Source organism: Protomyctophum parallelum (assembly GCF_964188405.1).
Source record: "Protomyctophum parallelum genome assembly, chromosome: 1".
In the NCBI taxonomy this organism is placed as follows: domain Eukaryota; kingdom Metazoa; phylum Chordata; class Actinopteri; order Myctophiformes; family Myctophidae; genus Protomyctophum; species Protomyctophum parallelum.
The window spans coordinates 91,686,095-91,703,126 of NC_139697.1; the positions used below are offsets into that span (position 1 = coordinate 91,686,095).

A 17,032-nucleotide genomic window follows, 5' to 3' on the forward strand; every position below is an offset into this window, starting at 1 on the left:
TATATCACTCAATTCAGAAAGTGGTCCCTGTGGTCCCCTTTGCTGCCGACCGCCCGCCTACTGTTGGCCTGAGGAGGGTCTAGATTCTAGAAAACCACCACCTGGAGGAGTGGAACCAGAACGTAGGTTCACACCATCTCCCCCGGTCTGCTGAACAGGAGGAGTGGAACCAGAACGTAGGTTCACACCATCTCCCCCGGTCTGCTGAACAGGAGGAGTGGAACCAGAACGTAGGTTCACACCTAGCCTGGTTAATAAACCAGACCGAATCAGCCGTTGGCAAAAATAAATTGCCTGCCGGCGGATTTCGGTCTGGAGAGGCTCAATTGTACGCCCATTTCCTACACCAGAGAATGTGGGCGGCCAATCGGGACACGGTATGCAATATGGGCGGGCTTTGGTACAGTGACTTTCAATGCTTGAGACCTTTGACTGAGAGTAGCTCTGACCAATTGCGTCAAAGAGAAAATGTTTCCCTGGAAATGAAATCCAAGCTGAGCCTCCCCAGACTAATATCCCGCGGTCCGTGCGATATTAGTCTGGTTTATTAACCAGGCTAGGTTCACACCATCTCCCCCGGTCTGCTGAACAGGTGCCACGCCAAACGGCGGCGACACGACAAGGACATGAATGTTGGCGCGTCCGTCCGGTCAAGCCAGAGGCAACGCAGACTGGAGTCTGTAGTGGTGTGGGCAGATGTTTGACCTCTGTAGTGGTGTGGGCAGATGTTTGACCTCTGCACCACCCGGAACGCCACTATGTTTTATCTTTTTCGTCAGAGACAGCATCCGGTTTATAATATTACAGACTCACAGGGCTTGCCTTAATTCCACCAAGAATTAAAAAACAAAGAAAAACAATCACAGAACATGAACTGCATTGTGTATACATTGTGGAGCCATGTGTCGGTCGTAGTCATCTTCCAATTTAATTGAACAAAAAAACCCGATGTTTTCTATTCTATTTGACATCATGGTGGCGATACACATTACTCCATATTCGCGCCACGACCATCAATATGACATCAGTATAATTCACTGGGGAAGCCACGCGGATTTTAGACCCCGTCCCCGTCCCCCATCTTGTTTTTGTAACTGTGGTGAGTTGTTATTGACGTACGTGGGCCATCTTCCCCCTCTTTCTGCTGTGCTGTGGCAGGCAGAGTCAGCCCGTCTACCCTGCCCTGTCCTCCTCCTGTGGGTTCAGGCCACCTTACAACTCCAACCTTCCTCCCAGCACCTCCTCTTACCCCAGGTACTGTTGTCCACCGTGCAGCAGCGCGCGCCCGCCCGCCCGCCCGCCCGGGCCCAAGCAAGCCAGGCTAAAACCATGCAGAGTCAAGCTGGGATAAAATAATATGCTTCACTTGGAATGTCAGTTTACAACACACACACACACACACACACACAATTATGCAAAAGATGCATTCATACTAATTCAACTCTTAGCGCTGCTGCTTTGCTCATGTTCATGCATTACTTATTACATATACATTCCGTGTGTTGTAAACCAGACTTCAAAGTAAAGAGTGCGCACCACAAAACAAGCCGAGAGCTGAGCTGCTTCAGCCTGCAAAAGCCTTCGCCATACAGTGCCCCCCCCCCCCCCGCTACACACACACACACACATAACCAAGACCGTGTTCTTGCTTGTGTTCACATTCTCGGCCCTCTGTCCAAAACGGACCAAAAAGTATTCGGGGTCCTAAGCATGGCCACTCCACAGCTCCTATGCTGCTCCTTGTGGTGCCAGGCCATGCCATGCATATTACAGACAACGTCCTCTCATACAGGAGCAGCAGTATTGAGTGTGCGTGCGTGTGTGTGTGCACTGTGCGTGCGCCTGCTGAGCTTTTGTATGCATTGATATGTCCTTTGTGTTTGTGAGCTACACTGCAAGTTGTCATTACATCTGTTGTAGCTTTAGGAGACGCTATGGTGGAGATAATGCAAACACATTCTTTTTCAAGAAATTTAAAAAAGAACCAGCGTTCCAATGGATCCAAATCCAATATAGTTCTTTATTCTATTCACAATGCTCTTGTTAATGCCTTTCATTGGTTCGCTATTTATAAAACCCACAGACACACTTTAACGGTCCTAAAAGATATTCTCCAAACTTCTACAAGCTTGCGTGACACACTTGTACAACCAAGTAGGGCATTAACAGTTTAAATATGGAGATACAATTAACCCATTAAGACCGTCCTGAGGCCAATTCTACAAATGCTTTCAAATCAGTAGTTCTTAAATGTTTTCGCGCCAAGGACCCTCAAAAGGATATGTATTTGACCGCAGACCTCGCATCTGAAAATACTGTGTCACATGCAGGGACCCCCCAGAAGGAGACAGAGGCTGCTTGGTGGCAGAGAGAAGGAGACAGAGGCAGAGAGAAGGAGACAGAGGCAGAGAGAAGGAGACAGAGGCAGAGAGAAGGAGACAGAGGCAGAGAGAAGGAGACAGAGGCTGCTTGGTGGAAGAGAGAAGGAGACAGAGGCAGAGAGAAGGAGACAGAGGCAGAGAGAAGGAGACAGAGGCTGCTTGGTGGAAGAGAGAAGGAGACAGAGGCAGAGAGAAGGAGACAGAGGCAGAGAGAAGGAGACAGAGGCTGCTTGGTGGCAGAGAGAAGGAGACAGAGGCAGAGAGAAGGAGACAGAGGCAGAGAGAAGGAGACAGAGGCTGCTTGGTGGCAGAGAGAAGGAGACAGAGGCAGAGAGAAGGAGACAGAGGCAGAGAGAAGGAGACAGAGGCTGCTTGGTGGCAGAGAGAAGGAGACAGAGGCAGAGAGAAGGAGACAGAGGCAGAGAGAAGGAGACAGAGGCAGAGAGAAGGAGACAGAGGCAGAGAGAAGGAGACAGAGGCTGACAAACGGCTGCAAGTCGGCCGGCGCTGCTGCCGCTATGCCTCCTTCTCCTCAATCAGTCAGGCTCTCTGTTGTGGCACCCGGGCTCCACTGTTTGTGAAACTGGATAACCCGTCGTGGTGACAGACCCCCCCCGACCATCAGCTATGAAATCCTAACAGGCGGGGATATGGATCTAGTTTAAAAGTCATCAAACATCTATCGCACCCCCTGTCAGAGTCGGACGCAGAGAGAGAGAGAGAGAGAGAGAGGCAGGACCGACTGCAACATGGAGTTGATTTCACTAAGCGGGACGTCGCCGAGAAAAATGGTCAACTCCTTCTTAGACTAATCAGAATGGCTATTCTCATTACCGCTGTGAGTGGCTTCCCCCCCCCCCCCCCCCCTCCTCAAAACACTGGTCCAACTTGGTTGATGGCTTCTTATTCATCCCAGTGTGCTCAGATAACAGACATCCATCACACGACCGAACAGACCTCATCAAAGACACAGAGTTACAGTGCTGCCAACTGCCAAGCCCTCACTCAGATAAAAGCACGTTCAGTCAGTGAGCAGTCAGCCGGCTGCATGGGCTCCCTCGGTAGGGTAAGGGCGCCCTCTAGTGGTGGACAGAGTGCGTTGAACAGTAGGGTCATAATAACATACAGAGGTTGACACATAACACTATGAGGTAGACGGATGCTCTGGTAGGACACAGGAGCACAAGGCTTTTCATGCTGAAAACATTTAATGCACCCTTTTGTTCCAATGCCAATATTTGTAACGGGCCGTCTCCCGTTTCTAATGCAAGAAATGCAGAAAATGAATTCGCCCCCCCTTCCCCTTTTCACGAAAATATGAACGGTTCCAATCCGACGTTTCACATCTGAAATGTAATAGCCCAGGTCCACTTGACTAATGACTTCATGGAGCAAGTCATTAGTTAATCATTATGGATAGTCATTGCCAGCTGGTATAAAAGTACAGAATGTTGTGTACATATTTATTAAAGCTTCTGAGGCTATAGTCTTGGCATGCTTGTTCTACATAGAGATTGTGTGGGTGTGTCATGAAGCCCCCCCTCCCCCTACCCCCCACACAAGCAGGGCAGCCATGCTTTACAGGCTCAGTGCGTAATGTAGGCTAAAGGCCAGAGACATGCTTCAGCGCTTTGTTTTTGTCCATGCAGCTAAAGAAAGATAACAAGTTCCTTTGTGATGAAGTATTCTTTCTCTCTCTCTCTATCTCTCTCTCTCTCTCTCTCCTCTCTCTCTCTCCTTCCAGGTTCTCTCACTCTCTGATGCTGGGCCCGTCAGGCATGCACCCCACAGGAGGCATGCACCCCACAGGGATCCCCCACCCCGCCATAGTGCCCCCTTCAGGCAAACACGACCACCACCACCACCACCACCAGGACCAGTACGACAGGAACATGTACATGTAAGTGTTTTGCGGCGCTTGTTGTTGGTCCTCGTGTAGTTTTGCTTGTTTCGTCGGGTTCGTTATGTCGACCTGTCGACATAACACATACTTTTTTTTTTTTTGTATTTTCCAACGTCTGGCTTTCGGGAAATTTACGTCTATGGACTTTTAATGTTTGTTTAGAGAGCACTTTAAACCAACAGTATAAACATAGGAGGCACCGCTCACTTCACACGAGTGTCATTTATTTTCTCTGATTTATCTTTGCTTTATTCAAATTATTTTACGCGTCGAAAAGTTTGAATAATAGGGCCTTTTAACCATTTAATCTCTATACTTATTCGACCGCATTCCAATATCTTTGCCAGACACAGCTGATCTACAACGTGTTGCATAATTAGACCTGCTATTTTAACACATTTTGGGGCGGGAACCCCTTTTGGTGTTAGCATTATGCTATGATTTAGCTATTGAAAAATAGCAGATCTACATGCTCGTAGCGCGCCACCGAGTGGCGCGCTACGAGCTTGTAGGTCTGCTATTTTTGAAAAATCGAAGAACGACTGACACGGAAACACATCTGATCTCAGGTCAGAAACAAATGTCCGTCCGTCCCCAGAATAGGGATGCTAGGTTTCAAACAAATACATATATATTACTCTCTGCCCCCCCCCCTCCCTCCCCCCCTCTCTCGCCCCCCTCTCTCTCCCCCTCCCCCCCCCTCTCTCTCTCTCTCTCTCTCTCAGTAAGCCCCAGGTCGAGGTCAAGCGAGAGAAGGAGCCCAAGAAGCCTGTGATCAAGAAGCCGCTCAACGCCTTCATGCTGTACATGAAGGAGATGAGGGCAAAGGTCATCGCCGAGTGCACGCTGAAGGAGAGCGCCGCCATCAACCAGATCCTGGGCCGCAGGGTAAGGACGCGCACGCACACACACACGCGCACACACACACACACACACACACACACACACACACACACACACACACACACACACACACACACACACACACACACACACACACACACACACACACACACACACACACACACACACAGTATAATGCTGTAGGCTACTGTGTACAACATGGAGTATGTTTACTGTATATATGTTCAGTATGTACACATAATTACACACTACTGTACAATCACACACATATTGTGCATAGACTTACACACGCATGCAACACACACACACACACACACACACACACACACATGAAAACTGTCATGATTTAGAAGACATTTGTAGAATCGTCCTCAGGTCTAAAGTGGTTAAAATGTGTGTGTGTGTGTGTGTGTGTGTGTGTGTGTGTGTGTGTTTCCGCAGTGGCACGCGCTGACCCGGGAGGAGCAGGCCAAGTACTACGAGCTGGCCAGGAAGGAGAGACAGCTCCACATGCAGCTTTACCCCAGCTGGTCGGCCCGGGACAACTACGTAAGCTACGCCATAACTACTACTACGACACAGTCAGAAGGCTGGGACTCAATAAGTAGTGAAAATAGCCGATCTACAAGCTTGTAGATCGGCTATTTTCACTACTTTGGGACCCAGGGGCAAAATGTCTTAATTTCTGTTTTGGGTTGACGGGTTGAAAAAGTTTGGTAACCTCTGCAGTAAAAACACGTCACACTGTTTTCACTGTGCATTCATATAGCGTGCCAACTTAGCAGGCACCCCATAGGCTGAGGGTCGGATCCCGCTTGGGACTTTTATGTGACAGTAACTAAAGTTGCATGCACGATTGCATTCATGCAGACCTGTACACACATCAAAAAGAGAGAAATGTCAGAGGATAAAATGCACAATAAAGCCCAAAGGCTTGTTTCCATTGTGGTCCTCTCTAAGCAGGGGGGAGGAGGGGAGGATGTAAAGATAGGTTGGCACTTGGGCAGGGCAGGATTTAAATGCACTTATAAGAGCCAGAAGAGGAAAGAAATGGAAAATAGATGCCGGCAAAGCTAGAAGAATTATCTAGGACGTCCTGTTGCAATTAGACGCTCCTTTAGGGTTGGTTTTGAACGAGGATGAAGCTTTAGTTGACCTGCATCCAGACAGTCGCGTGCGTCACAAAGATTGCAAGCTGCGGCGAAGAGCCGGAGTCACGATCAGGAGGTTTTTTTTAAACGGCCGGTTTGGTGGACGGAACGCGGAGCTCGCGGCGCGGCGGCAACGTTGCAGCGTGGCCGCGGTGCTTCCCAATAAGCACCGCCCACGCTGCAACGTGCAGCCACGGCGACGCCAGCTTCATTTTCCATCCAACCAACCGGCTGTTTAAAAAAAAACAGGAAGTGACTCCTGCTCTTGGCTGCATCCTGCGTCTCGGTGACTCGAGAGTATCACCCCCCCCCCTAGCTGTTGTAAACTGCTGTCTGTGACTTGTGTGTGCGTATGTTTGTGTGTGTGTGTGTGTGCCTCTGACGTGTCAGTTTGCTGTTGCACTCTTACAGACGGTGGGCCGTAACGGGGTCGCAGGGGGAAACGGTAAAGCTGATTGGGTAGGGACTCGTCTTTACGGCTGCTTTATGCCTCCATACTTTTGCACGAGGGGGGGGGGGGGGGGGTGACGGGGGGGGGGGGTTGACGGGGTCAAAGGTCGGCTACAGAGGCCCCTTTACATAGCTGCATGCGCCTAGGGGTGGTACATTTGACCTGTAAAGCAAACACGTCAGTTATTTTTGTAAACCATTACGCACAGACAAGAGTGGTTGCCAATGGGGTTTCTTTTTAGTAGCACTGTAGCAGTAAATCTGACCCTATCAGTTAAACATGCATTCTTCCTAAAGGACCACTTCACCACTTTTCAACCTATCTTCATATAATAGGTCCTCACTAATAAATCATGATAAATGGCCCGATTTTTTTCTACTCAGTCTGTGTCTCATAGGAGGGCTGTGGGTAGTTTAGAAACCGTCTTCCAGTGACATCATCGATGGGGAATACAAGCTAATAGAAACTGCAGGCTTTCTAGTCCTGAAAAGTTGCAATGCGAAAATGGAAGCCATCGTTCTCACGATAATGAAAATCTAAATATTTTTGTGAAACAATCTTGTTTAAAAACAAATCTGCCTAATGATGATGTCACTTGAAGATGGTTTCTAAACTGCCCACAGCCGTCCTATGAGACACAGACTGAGTAGAATAAAATCGTGCCATTTTATCATGATTATTAGTGAGGACTTATTATATGAGGATAGGTTGAAAAGTGGTGCAGTGGTCCTTTAATTCTTAATGGCTTGTGCAGGAGGTGAGGGGAAAGAAGCCCTCGGGTGTTCAACGGTGACGTCTGGAAGACACTCAATAGACTTATGGCTTCATTAACGATCAACAAGATATGGCATGGCTTCGCTTTCCTCCTCTTTGAACAGGGTTTCTCCTTTCCTTACACACTAACAGTACATGGTGATTGCTGTCTGAGATCTGGGCTCTGTTCAGAAATGCTTTACATTTCTCTAGTTGTACACGAATGCAGCACGCTGACAAAGGACATGCTTAGTCTGAGCCAACAGGGACTGAATGGTGCATTGGTAGCAACAGAAGGTGCTTTTGCTTTGCATTTTAAACCAGATACCTTGGGTGTGGGAAGCAGTTAGTAAGGCTAGACTGTCTTTCCCTCTCTCTTGTGACTGGGTGGCCATATATCTGGCTGGGCTGAACTGTGCATTGTGTGGAGTGTAGAGGTTGCAAGCTATGAAAAATCGTGCATGGAATGCTGTTATATATAGCTACTGTAGCTTGCTCTATGGTTCGTTTTCTGTACAACATAGACCAAAAAGACAATGTGAACTACGGATGTTGATCTTGTTTCATTTACATGGGTACATATGATGGTACATGATATATGGATGGAGGCCTTCCCCCATCCAATTGGAGCCACCATAACATCTCATAACAAAAAGAAGGTTCATGATGAGCTTCACAAGCTCCCATCCTAAATGCAGCTTACTTTTGAATGACTTGGCCAATGATGCCAGTTATTAAATAGTACCATTATTACTTTTAGTTACTGTTAGCTAGACTGAAATATATATTTCACTTTTTCGAACACTAGAGCCAGATTCAACGTGGGACGTTATAATGGCTACATCTGTATCCGATAAATATCTAAATGATGTTTAAAATAATGTTCTGCAAACCTGAATCATGAACAGAAGGCAGAAAAAACAAAATAGTCATGTGACCCGCTAGCAAAATGGGCAACGGAAGTAACACATAATCGCCCACGCAACTGTGGAGGGTTTCTCCTACAAGTGTTAGACACACACTCACTCATACGCTCACACACGCACACATGCGCACGCACGCACATAAACACACACACACCTACGTCTGCAGACACAATGCTTGTGAGAGCTGCCGTTGCAAGAGAAGATAACTCGTAACCACACAGACAATACCGTCAGCTAGCAGGAAAATAGACATTGTAGTGTAGGCGTTAAGATAGCTGAACCCACATCCTTCTTCTCAGTCAAATGTGAGGCTCCGACGCTAATGTTTACCTCCGCAGTCAGTCAGCCTTCACAATCTCACCCTAAAAGGAGGCTCTACTCCCAAACAGACGCAAAACACTGTTATGTTTCTTTCATGATGTCAAACTGACGTGTTCTCCGTCTAATTGCATTAAAGCTGCCAGGTCTCACCCTGAACCATCCCATATCATATGCAGGTGTTCACACAACCAATCAGACACAAAACACAAAGTTCAATACCTGGTCAGCTTAGCAATTGAACAGCTGGACTCGTCATCACAGGCCTCAGCTAGAATGTGTATTGACGTGTATATTCCACCCATGGCAAGGCAGAGTTGCTCGCCAAAAAGGCAAGCGACTATCATATGAAATGAAGCCTGGTTGTGTCAGTGTTCATGTCATAGCTGATTCAACTGTCTGAGGTGGACTGTGTGTGTGTGTGTTTCTTCAGGGTAAGAAGAAAAGAAGAAAAAGAGAGAAGCAACAGGACTCCAACACAGGTAACATTTCACCCACTCAACTCTTTGAAACGTATCTAAAAGTAATGGCTTATTAGTTTCAGTACAGAGACAAAACAACAACAACAACATAGCTTTGAATCCCAGATTCCAAGCTCTTGTTGTGGTGGGGTTCACAGCCATTTCTCCCACCTCACCAAAAGGGGTTGTACTGTACTTTTGGCTCCAATCTTAAATTTGGGGTTGAGGGACGGCCTTATGAGTCATCACCAGTTTTAAGGTTTTGGTATTGAGTTTAGATTTTGCGGTGTTTCCCAGAGAAGTGAAACCCTTCTTAAAGCGTGTACTAACCGAGTGAAAGCATGGCTGTCCTCTCTCTCTCTCTCTCTCTCTCTCTCTCTCTCTGTGTGTGTCTCACTCTGTCTACGCCAGCCTGTTTCCTGGATAAGTGGGTGTTTTAAAGCGGCTCTGTCTTCTCTGTGTGGCTGTCGTTCATGTCATGAAAGTTGATGTTTTTACCGCTATGTCCTCTGCGACTAATGCCTGACTCCTACTCCACCGCGCGACAGTATCGCGTGCTGCCAAGGACAGATCTTTAAGCTAACAAAATGTTGCATTGCTTGTATGCATTAGTTTGTAGAGCAGTTCATGTCGGAAAGCGATGCTGTCGTGCGATGGAGTAGAAATCGAGCTCAACGGCCCCGTTTGGTGGCTGCTGATTGGACCGCTGTGACAATGCTTCTGCTCTGACAAGCCTCTGGTCTCTCCCTTTCATTCTTATGTCTGCCATCTCTCTTTCTCTGTCTGTCTCTCTCTCCTGATCAATCGTCCTTATCTATCTATCTATCTATCTATCTATCTATCTATCTATCTATCTATCTTTCTTAACATTTTCATCATCTTTCTACTCATCTCTCTCTCTCTCTCTCTCTCTCTCTGTTTCCTCCTCTCCTCCATTGTGCATGCTGTGCATTGTGCTCAGACCCGGGCTCACCTAAGAAATGCCGGGCTCGCTTCGGTCTCAACCAACAAACGGACTGGTGCGGTCCTTGCAGGTGTGTACCAGACGCCCCCCGCCCCCTCCCTCACCTCCCCTCGCACAACCACCTGGCGTGCCGTCGTTCACCACGCTCCTTGCTCTCCCCACCCCTCCTATCTCCGCATGCATGCATGCATGCATCCATCCATCCATCCATCCATCTCTCCCTGCATGCCTTCCCGTCTCTAATCCACTGCTGCAAAACTAAATTTAAGATGCTTCGTTCATGCAGATCATGAAAAGTTGATTGAAAGCGAAGATGGCACTATTTAAAATTTGTGTTTCTTGGTAAATGAATGCCCTACTTGATCATACCACACGGCATCACATAAAAGTATCAGATTTGCAAGCTTGAAACGCTGCACGAAGCGACACATTTTGAGCTTGTAGATCTGCTACTTTTGCCGTTATTGAATTTGAATCAGTTTCCCCCCCCGACAGAGACGATATAACAGGCCTATAGATTAATCACAATTCCACTCTCAAAGAGTTTTACAGGCCCACAACTATACAATTTGCAAACATAAAAGGTTTTCCGACCGACAGTGACGAAACAAGCAACTGCTCAGCTTTGCTAAACACGCCCGGAATCCAGAGTTGGGGTTTTCCTAGCCCCTCTCGGAACCCTCCATAAAGCTTTTCTGAAATTTTGATGAGTTTTATGTAGGGTTCCTGCTCATAACTATATTTTCGTATGGGAATTCTGGAATGCGGACATAAATATTCTCTCTAAGAACGTATCTGCGGCGTTTGACGGCCTTTTTTTCATTGAGTTATTCTGAATTCGTGAACTTTAAGTACCTATACATTCCGCTGCGAATATCTCCTGTGGTGCGGAAGCCACTTTGTTTGACCGATTTGGTCGCTTTATTTCTTCTTGTTTGTTTACCGTTTATTGTACCGCCTCCCGGTGTGTGGTTGGCTTGTGCGGCTACGTCCCTGCCTCTGATCTGCTCTGTCATAGCTATAGCGCCACTAGCTAGCCAGATAGGCGCTATAGCGCCACTAGCTAGCCAGATAGGCGGTACAATGAGGTGTCAATAAACAAGGAAGGAAGAGAAGAATCAAAGCGACCAAATCGGTCAAATAAAGATTAAAAATACTTAACGGCTTCCACGCCACAGGAGATATTCGCAGCGGCATGTATGGGTACTTATACTTCACATATTCAGAAGCCCTCACACGAAGAAATGTCGTCAAAGAGCTCAGACAGGCGTTATCCACGTTGTTTATGTTTTATGTATGTCTGCGTACCAGGTGGCAGGATACTGCTGGAACAGGACCCAATGGTCTGTGTCGTCAAAAAGTCAGAAACTTCAGTACCATTGGGTTCTGCTTAGAGGGCTAGGGTTTTCCATAGTTTCACACAAACTTGTCACACATGCAACCTTGTCATTTAAGCATAAATCATGATTGTGTTCGGTTGAAAATACATACTGTATTTTGTTGAGCGATGCCCCCCCCCCCCCCCCGCCAAAGCATAAACTAGTCATTAGCCACCACCGCTTAACCCATCCCATATCACCCCTTCTCTCCCATCATCCATGTTGTATTTAACAGTGCACCATATAAATAACAAACACCATGAAAAACACTCATGTAAACATAATGATCATTAGTCATTCTACAGTGGAACGGCTCAGTGCCTAGGCTTTTCTCACCACCTCGCACTGTTAAATTGTATTTTTGGGTTAAAGCTGCCGTCCGTACTGTAAAGGTCCTTGCAGACTGGACGCGTTTTTCAGGGAATAAACTGCATAAAAACCCAGCCAAAAAACGCAGCAGTGTGCAGGTACAAGTTTTATGTCCTACCCTTTTGTCCAGGGGAGACATTGCTCTTTCAGACAGTACTACCTGTCAACCAGCAGGTGTCCTACCTGACACCAGGGACTACATTTCCCAGTGTAAGAGTAGGGAGCCCCCCCCCCCCCCAACAAAAATCGGCACCCTCAGTCAGACGTGCTCTCTGCACGGCCCTGAGTCACACCTTCAACCACTGCAGATGTTACAGTTACTTGTATTGTAAATTAAAGAGCCTGTTTATTATGCAAAGCAGAGGCTAGACGGTCAATGTCACAATAAGCACACATTTTAACACCCCATTTCTGCACGGCGGCAGCAGCAGCAGCAGCAGCAATGAACATTAATGTATGTCTTACCTATATTTGGGAGAAAGTGCCTTCCCTTTCTTCATGGATGCCCATGCAATAGTTTATCAAATGAGTTTTGCTCTGACTCCAGCACCTCTGTTCAAATGTGGTGCAACCATTAACAGGTTCCTGTGTCACACAGTACCTGTTACAAAGGTTCCTACTACCTAAGCAACCTTACTCATACATATTTTTCAACTATTCTATTTAATTCCCCAAAGTTGAATACATTATTGTTATAATAGATATAAATATAATATATATATATATATATACACTTTTAAAAAGTATATATATATATATATATATATATATATATATATATATATATATATATCCCTCAAGGCACCCTGAGGTTCCCGAATCCCACATTGAGAACCATTGCTCAACCATATACAGATTGGTTGAATTTGATTGGTTTGCAAACCTTTGTGAAAATACAATTCGTATTTGATGTAATTGGTGGCGGACCCCCATCTGAAACCCTTTGAGAAACAATGGGTTAAAGTCACATTCTGGAATGCAGTTTTAAATGAACGTATTAACATGGAGATGTGTAGATGTGTGCTGTAGTTCTAAAAAGTATAAACCCCCTCATAACTTTGCCATTAGCTCTGCACCGTAGCGACCCCTTCCTGTCACACGGTGTCTGCCCCCGCCATTACGTCATGGAATTCTGTGTATGAGTGTGTGTGTGTATGTGTGTACGTGCGCGCGTGCATGTGTGTTGGAGACAACAACAAAGGGGTGGGTGATTGTGGTTTGAAGCAAATCCTTATCACCACAGCAAGACACACGCACGCGCGCGCACGTGTCACACACTAGCTCTCACACTTCTCTGCAGCTCTGCACATTGACGATGCCATTATGCCGATGCCGTGCATCTGCCTTTCCACTCTCCATTCATGTGGTGTGGCCCGTGGTGTCTTTTGATGGTGAACTATGACATTTAGAGAACACTTTCTCTTTGGCTGTCTGTCTGTCTCTCTCTCTCTCTCTCTCTCTCTCTCTCTCTGTCTCTGTCTCTGTCTCTGTCTCTCTCTCTCTCTCTCTCTCTCTCTCTCTCTCTCTCTCTCTCTCTCTCTCTCTCTCTCTCTCTCTCTCTCTCTCTCTCTCTCTCGTTCTAAGAGACTATCAGAATAAGGGCTTGTTGCCTTCCCTTTGCGGTGACAGCCAGTGAGTCATATCATATTCTGGTAATGAGCATGGATCCTGCTGAGGTCTTTGATGGCGTTCTCAGCTGAGCAGTGCACAAGCCTGCTTTGTTTCCAGCCAAATTATTATTGCCTTGGTTTCTGCTTAGTACCAGTAGGGGGACCATGATTTAAGTTCAAAACAATTAACTTTTTATCGTTAGATAAGAGCAACAGAATCCTAAGAATCAATGGTTCGGTGTATAACGTTCCTGCAATGGTCACGTTATATTTATTATTATTCCAATCATTTAATGCACATGTGTACAGTTTAATTAAATGAAGACATTTAAATGATGCCGATATTTGCATCAGCATCATTTGCCAGATCATCTTGTTTGTATTAAACCCATTCTGTACATCATTAATGTTCTAGGACGGGTCACTGGTTCTCAATGTGGGGTCGGGGGACCGCCAGGGGTACTTTAGGGGTACCCCAGCTAAATGATTGATACCAAACCAAATTGACCCTTATGGGTCTGTAAGTTTGGTTCCATCTCTCCGAGTTAAATTGACACTAAGGATTTTACAGTGTGGATTAGGGTGTCCAAAGATAAAGATCCTACCCATAATCAAACTAGGGGGTCCCTTGAAATGACAAAGGGTTGAGAACCAGTGGTCTAGTTTGAGAGCTTTAGAGAGATATAGAGCCTGCACTTTAGGATAAGAATCACTTCATTAGAAACATCGGAACAAAACAGCCCTGAGGAGGTTATGTATGTGGATCGAGACGTTGTGGATGTTTCTAAGGTGATTCTCCATAAAGTCGGAGTGCAGGCCCTCCCTTTCTAACTGTTAGTTTTCGGCCTAGCACCCACCGTCGATGTGCGTGAAATTAGGTCCATGCTTTTTGAGTTGAGAGGTTGACATCACATCTTAAAAGTAAACCCTCGTGACATTCTACACTTTATTCACAGATAACTCTCTTGACTGTTCCTAGGAGGAAAAAGAAGTGCATTCGCTACCTTCAAGGAAGAGGCTGTCCCAGCCCAACTTCTTCAGATGGAAGTGCTATAGACTCTCCCCCTTCCCTCTCCCCCACCCACCACCAACACCACCCTCCCTCCCCGGCCTGCTCGCCCTCCTCCTCGCCAGCCTCCCCCTCACTGCGCTGCCCCTTGCCTCAGCCAGCCAAGCACCACCACCACCACGCTCGCACCACGCCCCCAGAGCAGCCCGCCGCCAGCAAACACGCCGTCGACATCTCACAGAGGCCGCGGACAGCGGCCGGCAAGCACTCCCACCACCACCACACACACACGGAACTGTCCCACCACCACAAGCACACACACCTCGAGCATAAATTTGCCATCACTCTCAAAGCACTGACAGAGCACTGACAGAGCGCTGACAATAGCGCGACGGTCGACATTACAAATCTGTCCCATTGCCTCACTGTCCTCAGAACAACCATACTGTACCAGCTCTCATTCTCAACATTCATCTCCATCCTTTCCAATTAATTGAAGACTTAAGGAATGAACCACATTTTCTGGCCAAATAAACTCCTGTGATCAACTCGCCTCTCGCTTCACATACCAGAGGTGAAAACAAATGCGACCAGTTTTCTCATCCCAACAGCTGGTTGCTCGAAAACGTCAAAAGGACAAAAACTCTATTTGAGGGGACACCAAGTGATCATGTATTCTCTCCCCCCCCCCCACGAAGAGAAGAGATTATTCTACATTATAACAAAAAAAAAGGGAGATTGCATTTGCTTGTTCGTCACCCTTTTAAGAATTGCCTAGTCTATAACTTTGACTACCTTACACAGAGAGCATAGAATAGCAGTATTCAACCACCATTCTGACCAAATCATGATGGGAGCTCAATCCAATGGACCAACAACAGTAGCCTGCGAGCCAGCCAGCCGTCTTTCCCAGTCCAGGACGAGGCAGAACCTCAGTTCTGAACACAGAACCTTAGAAGGGGAAGAACTTATCACTACTTGGAAGCCATTTTGAAAATGGTCATCAATGTGCTGACTTGGAGGCTGCAGTGTAAATTGTTTTTGTTCACAGCTTCAAGTCCAGTCGATTCCATATCAAATGGGACTTGTATGATTTTAGATACGACTGGTCAGCGTTGATAAAAACAAAGTTTTATTTATATCCATTCAGGGTTAATATGTCAGAACTGCCAGGAAGTAATTTGAATGGTCATGTGAAGCCTCCTCCCTCCCTCTGTTAAAGTTATGTTTACTTGTTTTAGGCACTTCCAAGCTAGTTATACTCTTCAAAGATCAACTATTGATAGTTGTTCCTCTTTTGATGACCAGTTTTAAAGCTACAATCCTTACGTTCTGTGTCCGTTGTCTACCTCTGTCCCAACGGAGAGGCAATTGCAACTGAAACAAAGATGGTGGTGTGTGTCCAATCTTATTGTCATTTTCAACCTGTAGGTGTCTTATATATACCCGACACCAGGGTCTACATTTCTTCATGAAAGTATAGGGAGACCACCTCCAACCACTGCAGATGTGCTATTTATTATTGATTAATATACTTTTACATTACAGATTGGTTAAAATAATGTTTCGATTAGAACAAGTCCCAGGTTGTAGCCTTAAAGTTGTTTGAAAGCGCAGTTGGTGTTAGCTGGTGTTCAATCCCTCCAAGAGAAGGATCAGGAAGTATTTTATTTTTTTGGTCGTTTTGTATGACTGAACATTCTGCAGCTCTGTAATCTATTCTAAGACCAAAATGGGTACTATTATGTTTCATTATTGTGTTGTAAAGTTTTATAAATGTTTGGGATTCCCTATCTATAATTAAACTTTTATATGTTTTTATGTAAGAAAAACAAAACAAAAAAAAAATGACAAAAAAAAATAAAGGAAAAGTTTCAGTAGACTTTAGTTTCCACCATTTCTAAAAGCAATACATACATTTTCTGTTTTTCCTGCCCTCCTAAGAGGGGAAAAAAAGCATTTTGTGCAGAAGTTATAACAGTTCAAACTATGTCTTGTGTTCATTTTCTCAAGCTGTGCATGTATCAACTTTAGTTTACCAAAAATACAGTTAAGAGTGGAAAGGACATCACTGGCTTTACGTTACCGCTCTGCTTTGCAGCGTCAAACCCCAGAGACTACAATGCTTTTGGAACATTGCTTCCCAAACACTGACTGGGACTCATTTTTGGGGTCATGGACCGATGTGTATGGGTCGTTAGTAAATATCCTCTCAAATGTTTTCTTTTTCTATTTTATTTCAAAAGAATTTCAAATAAATAATAAAGTGAAAATAGCATAATTACAACGAACAACGTGATTGGCTATTTTCTAGATGATTATTATTTCATAATCGACTAATTTATATTTTGGGTCTCAGCAGAAAGGGTTTGGGGAGACATTGTAGGCTGATGATTCTTTGTACAGCAAGGCTGCTTTATTCCGTTTTCTCCACCAGAGGGTGCTCTTGTGATAGAAATATTTGCTCATATTATAATACGTGGGCCTATTCAT

At 45.8% G+C, this 17,032-nt stretch overlaps 1 protein-coding gene across 4 annotated transcripts in view; it reads left to right on the forward strand.

The window, feature by feature from the left end:
• Window positions 1-16,703, forward strand: part of tcf7 (transcription factor 7) — an 83,320-nt gene extending 66,617 nt beyond the window's left edge. Inside the window, exons 6-13 of one of the 4 annotated variants that reach the window (XM_083781587.1) lie at window positions 1,159-1,254; window positions 4,126-4,281; window positions 5,010-5,172; window positions 5,590-5,697; window positions 6,711-6,758; window positions 9,181-9,229; window positions 10,170-10,242; window positions 14,510-16,703. In XM_083781587.1, coding sequence (XP_083637713.1) covers window positions 1,159-1,254; window positions 4,126-4,281; window positions 5,010-5,172; window positions 5,590-5,697; window positions 6,711-6,758; window positions 9,181-9,229; window positions 10,170-10,242; window positions 14,510-14,909 — 1,093 coding nt within the window. In that variant the 3' untranslated portion in view covers window positions 14,910-16,703. Of the gene's footprint in view, window positions 1-1,158; window positions 1,255-4,125; window positions 4,282-5,009; window positions 5,173-5,589; window positions 5,698-6,710; window positions 6,759-9,180; window positions 9,230-10,169; window positions 10,243-14,486 lie in introns of all 4 variants that reach the window. The other 3 variants (XM_083781584.1, XM_083781586.1, XM_083781585.1) reach the window with 3 other exon arrangements.
• The last annotated feature ends 329 nt before the right edge of the window (window positions 16,704-17,032 follow it).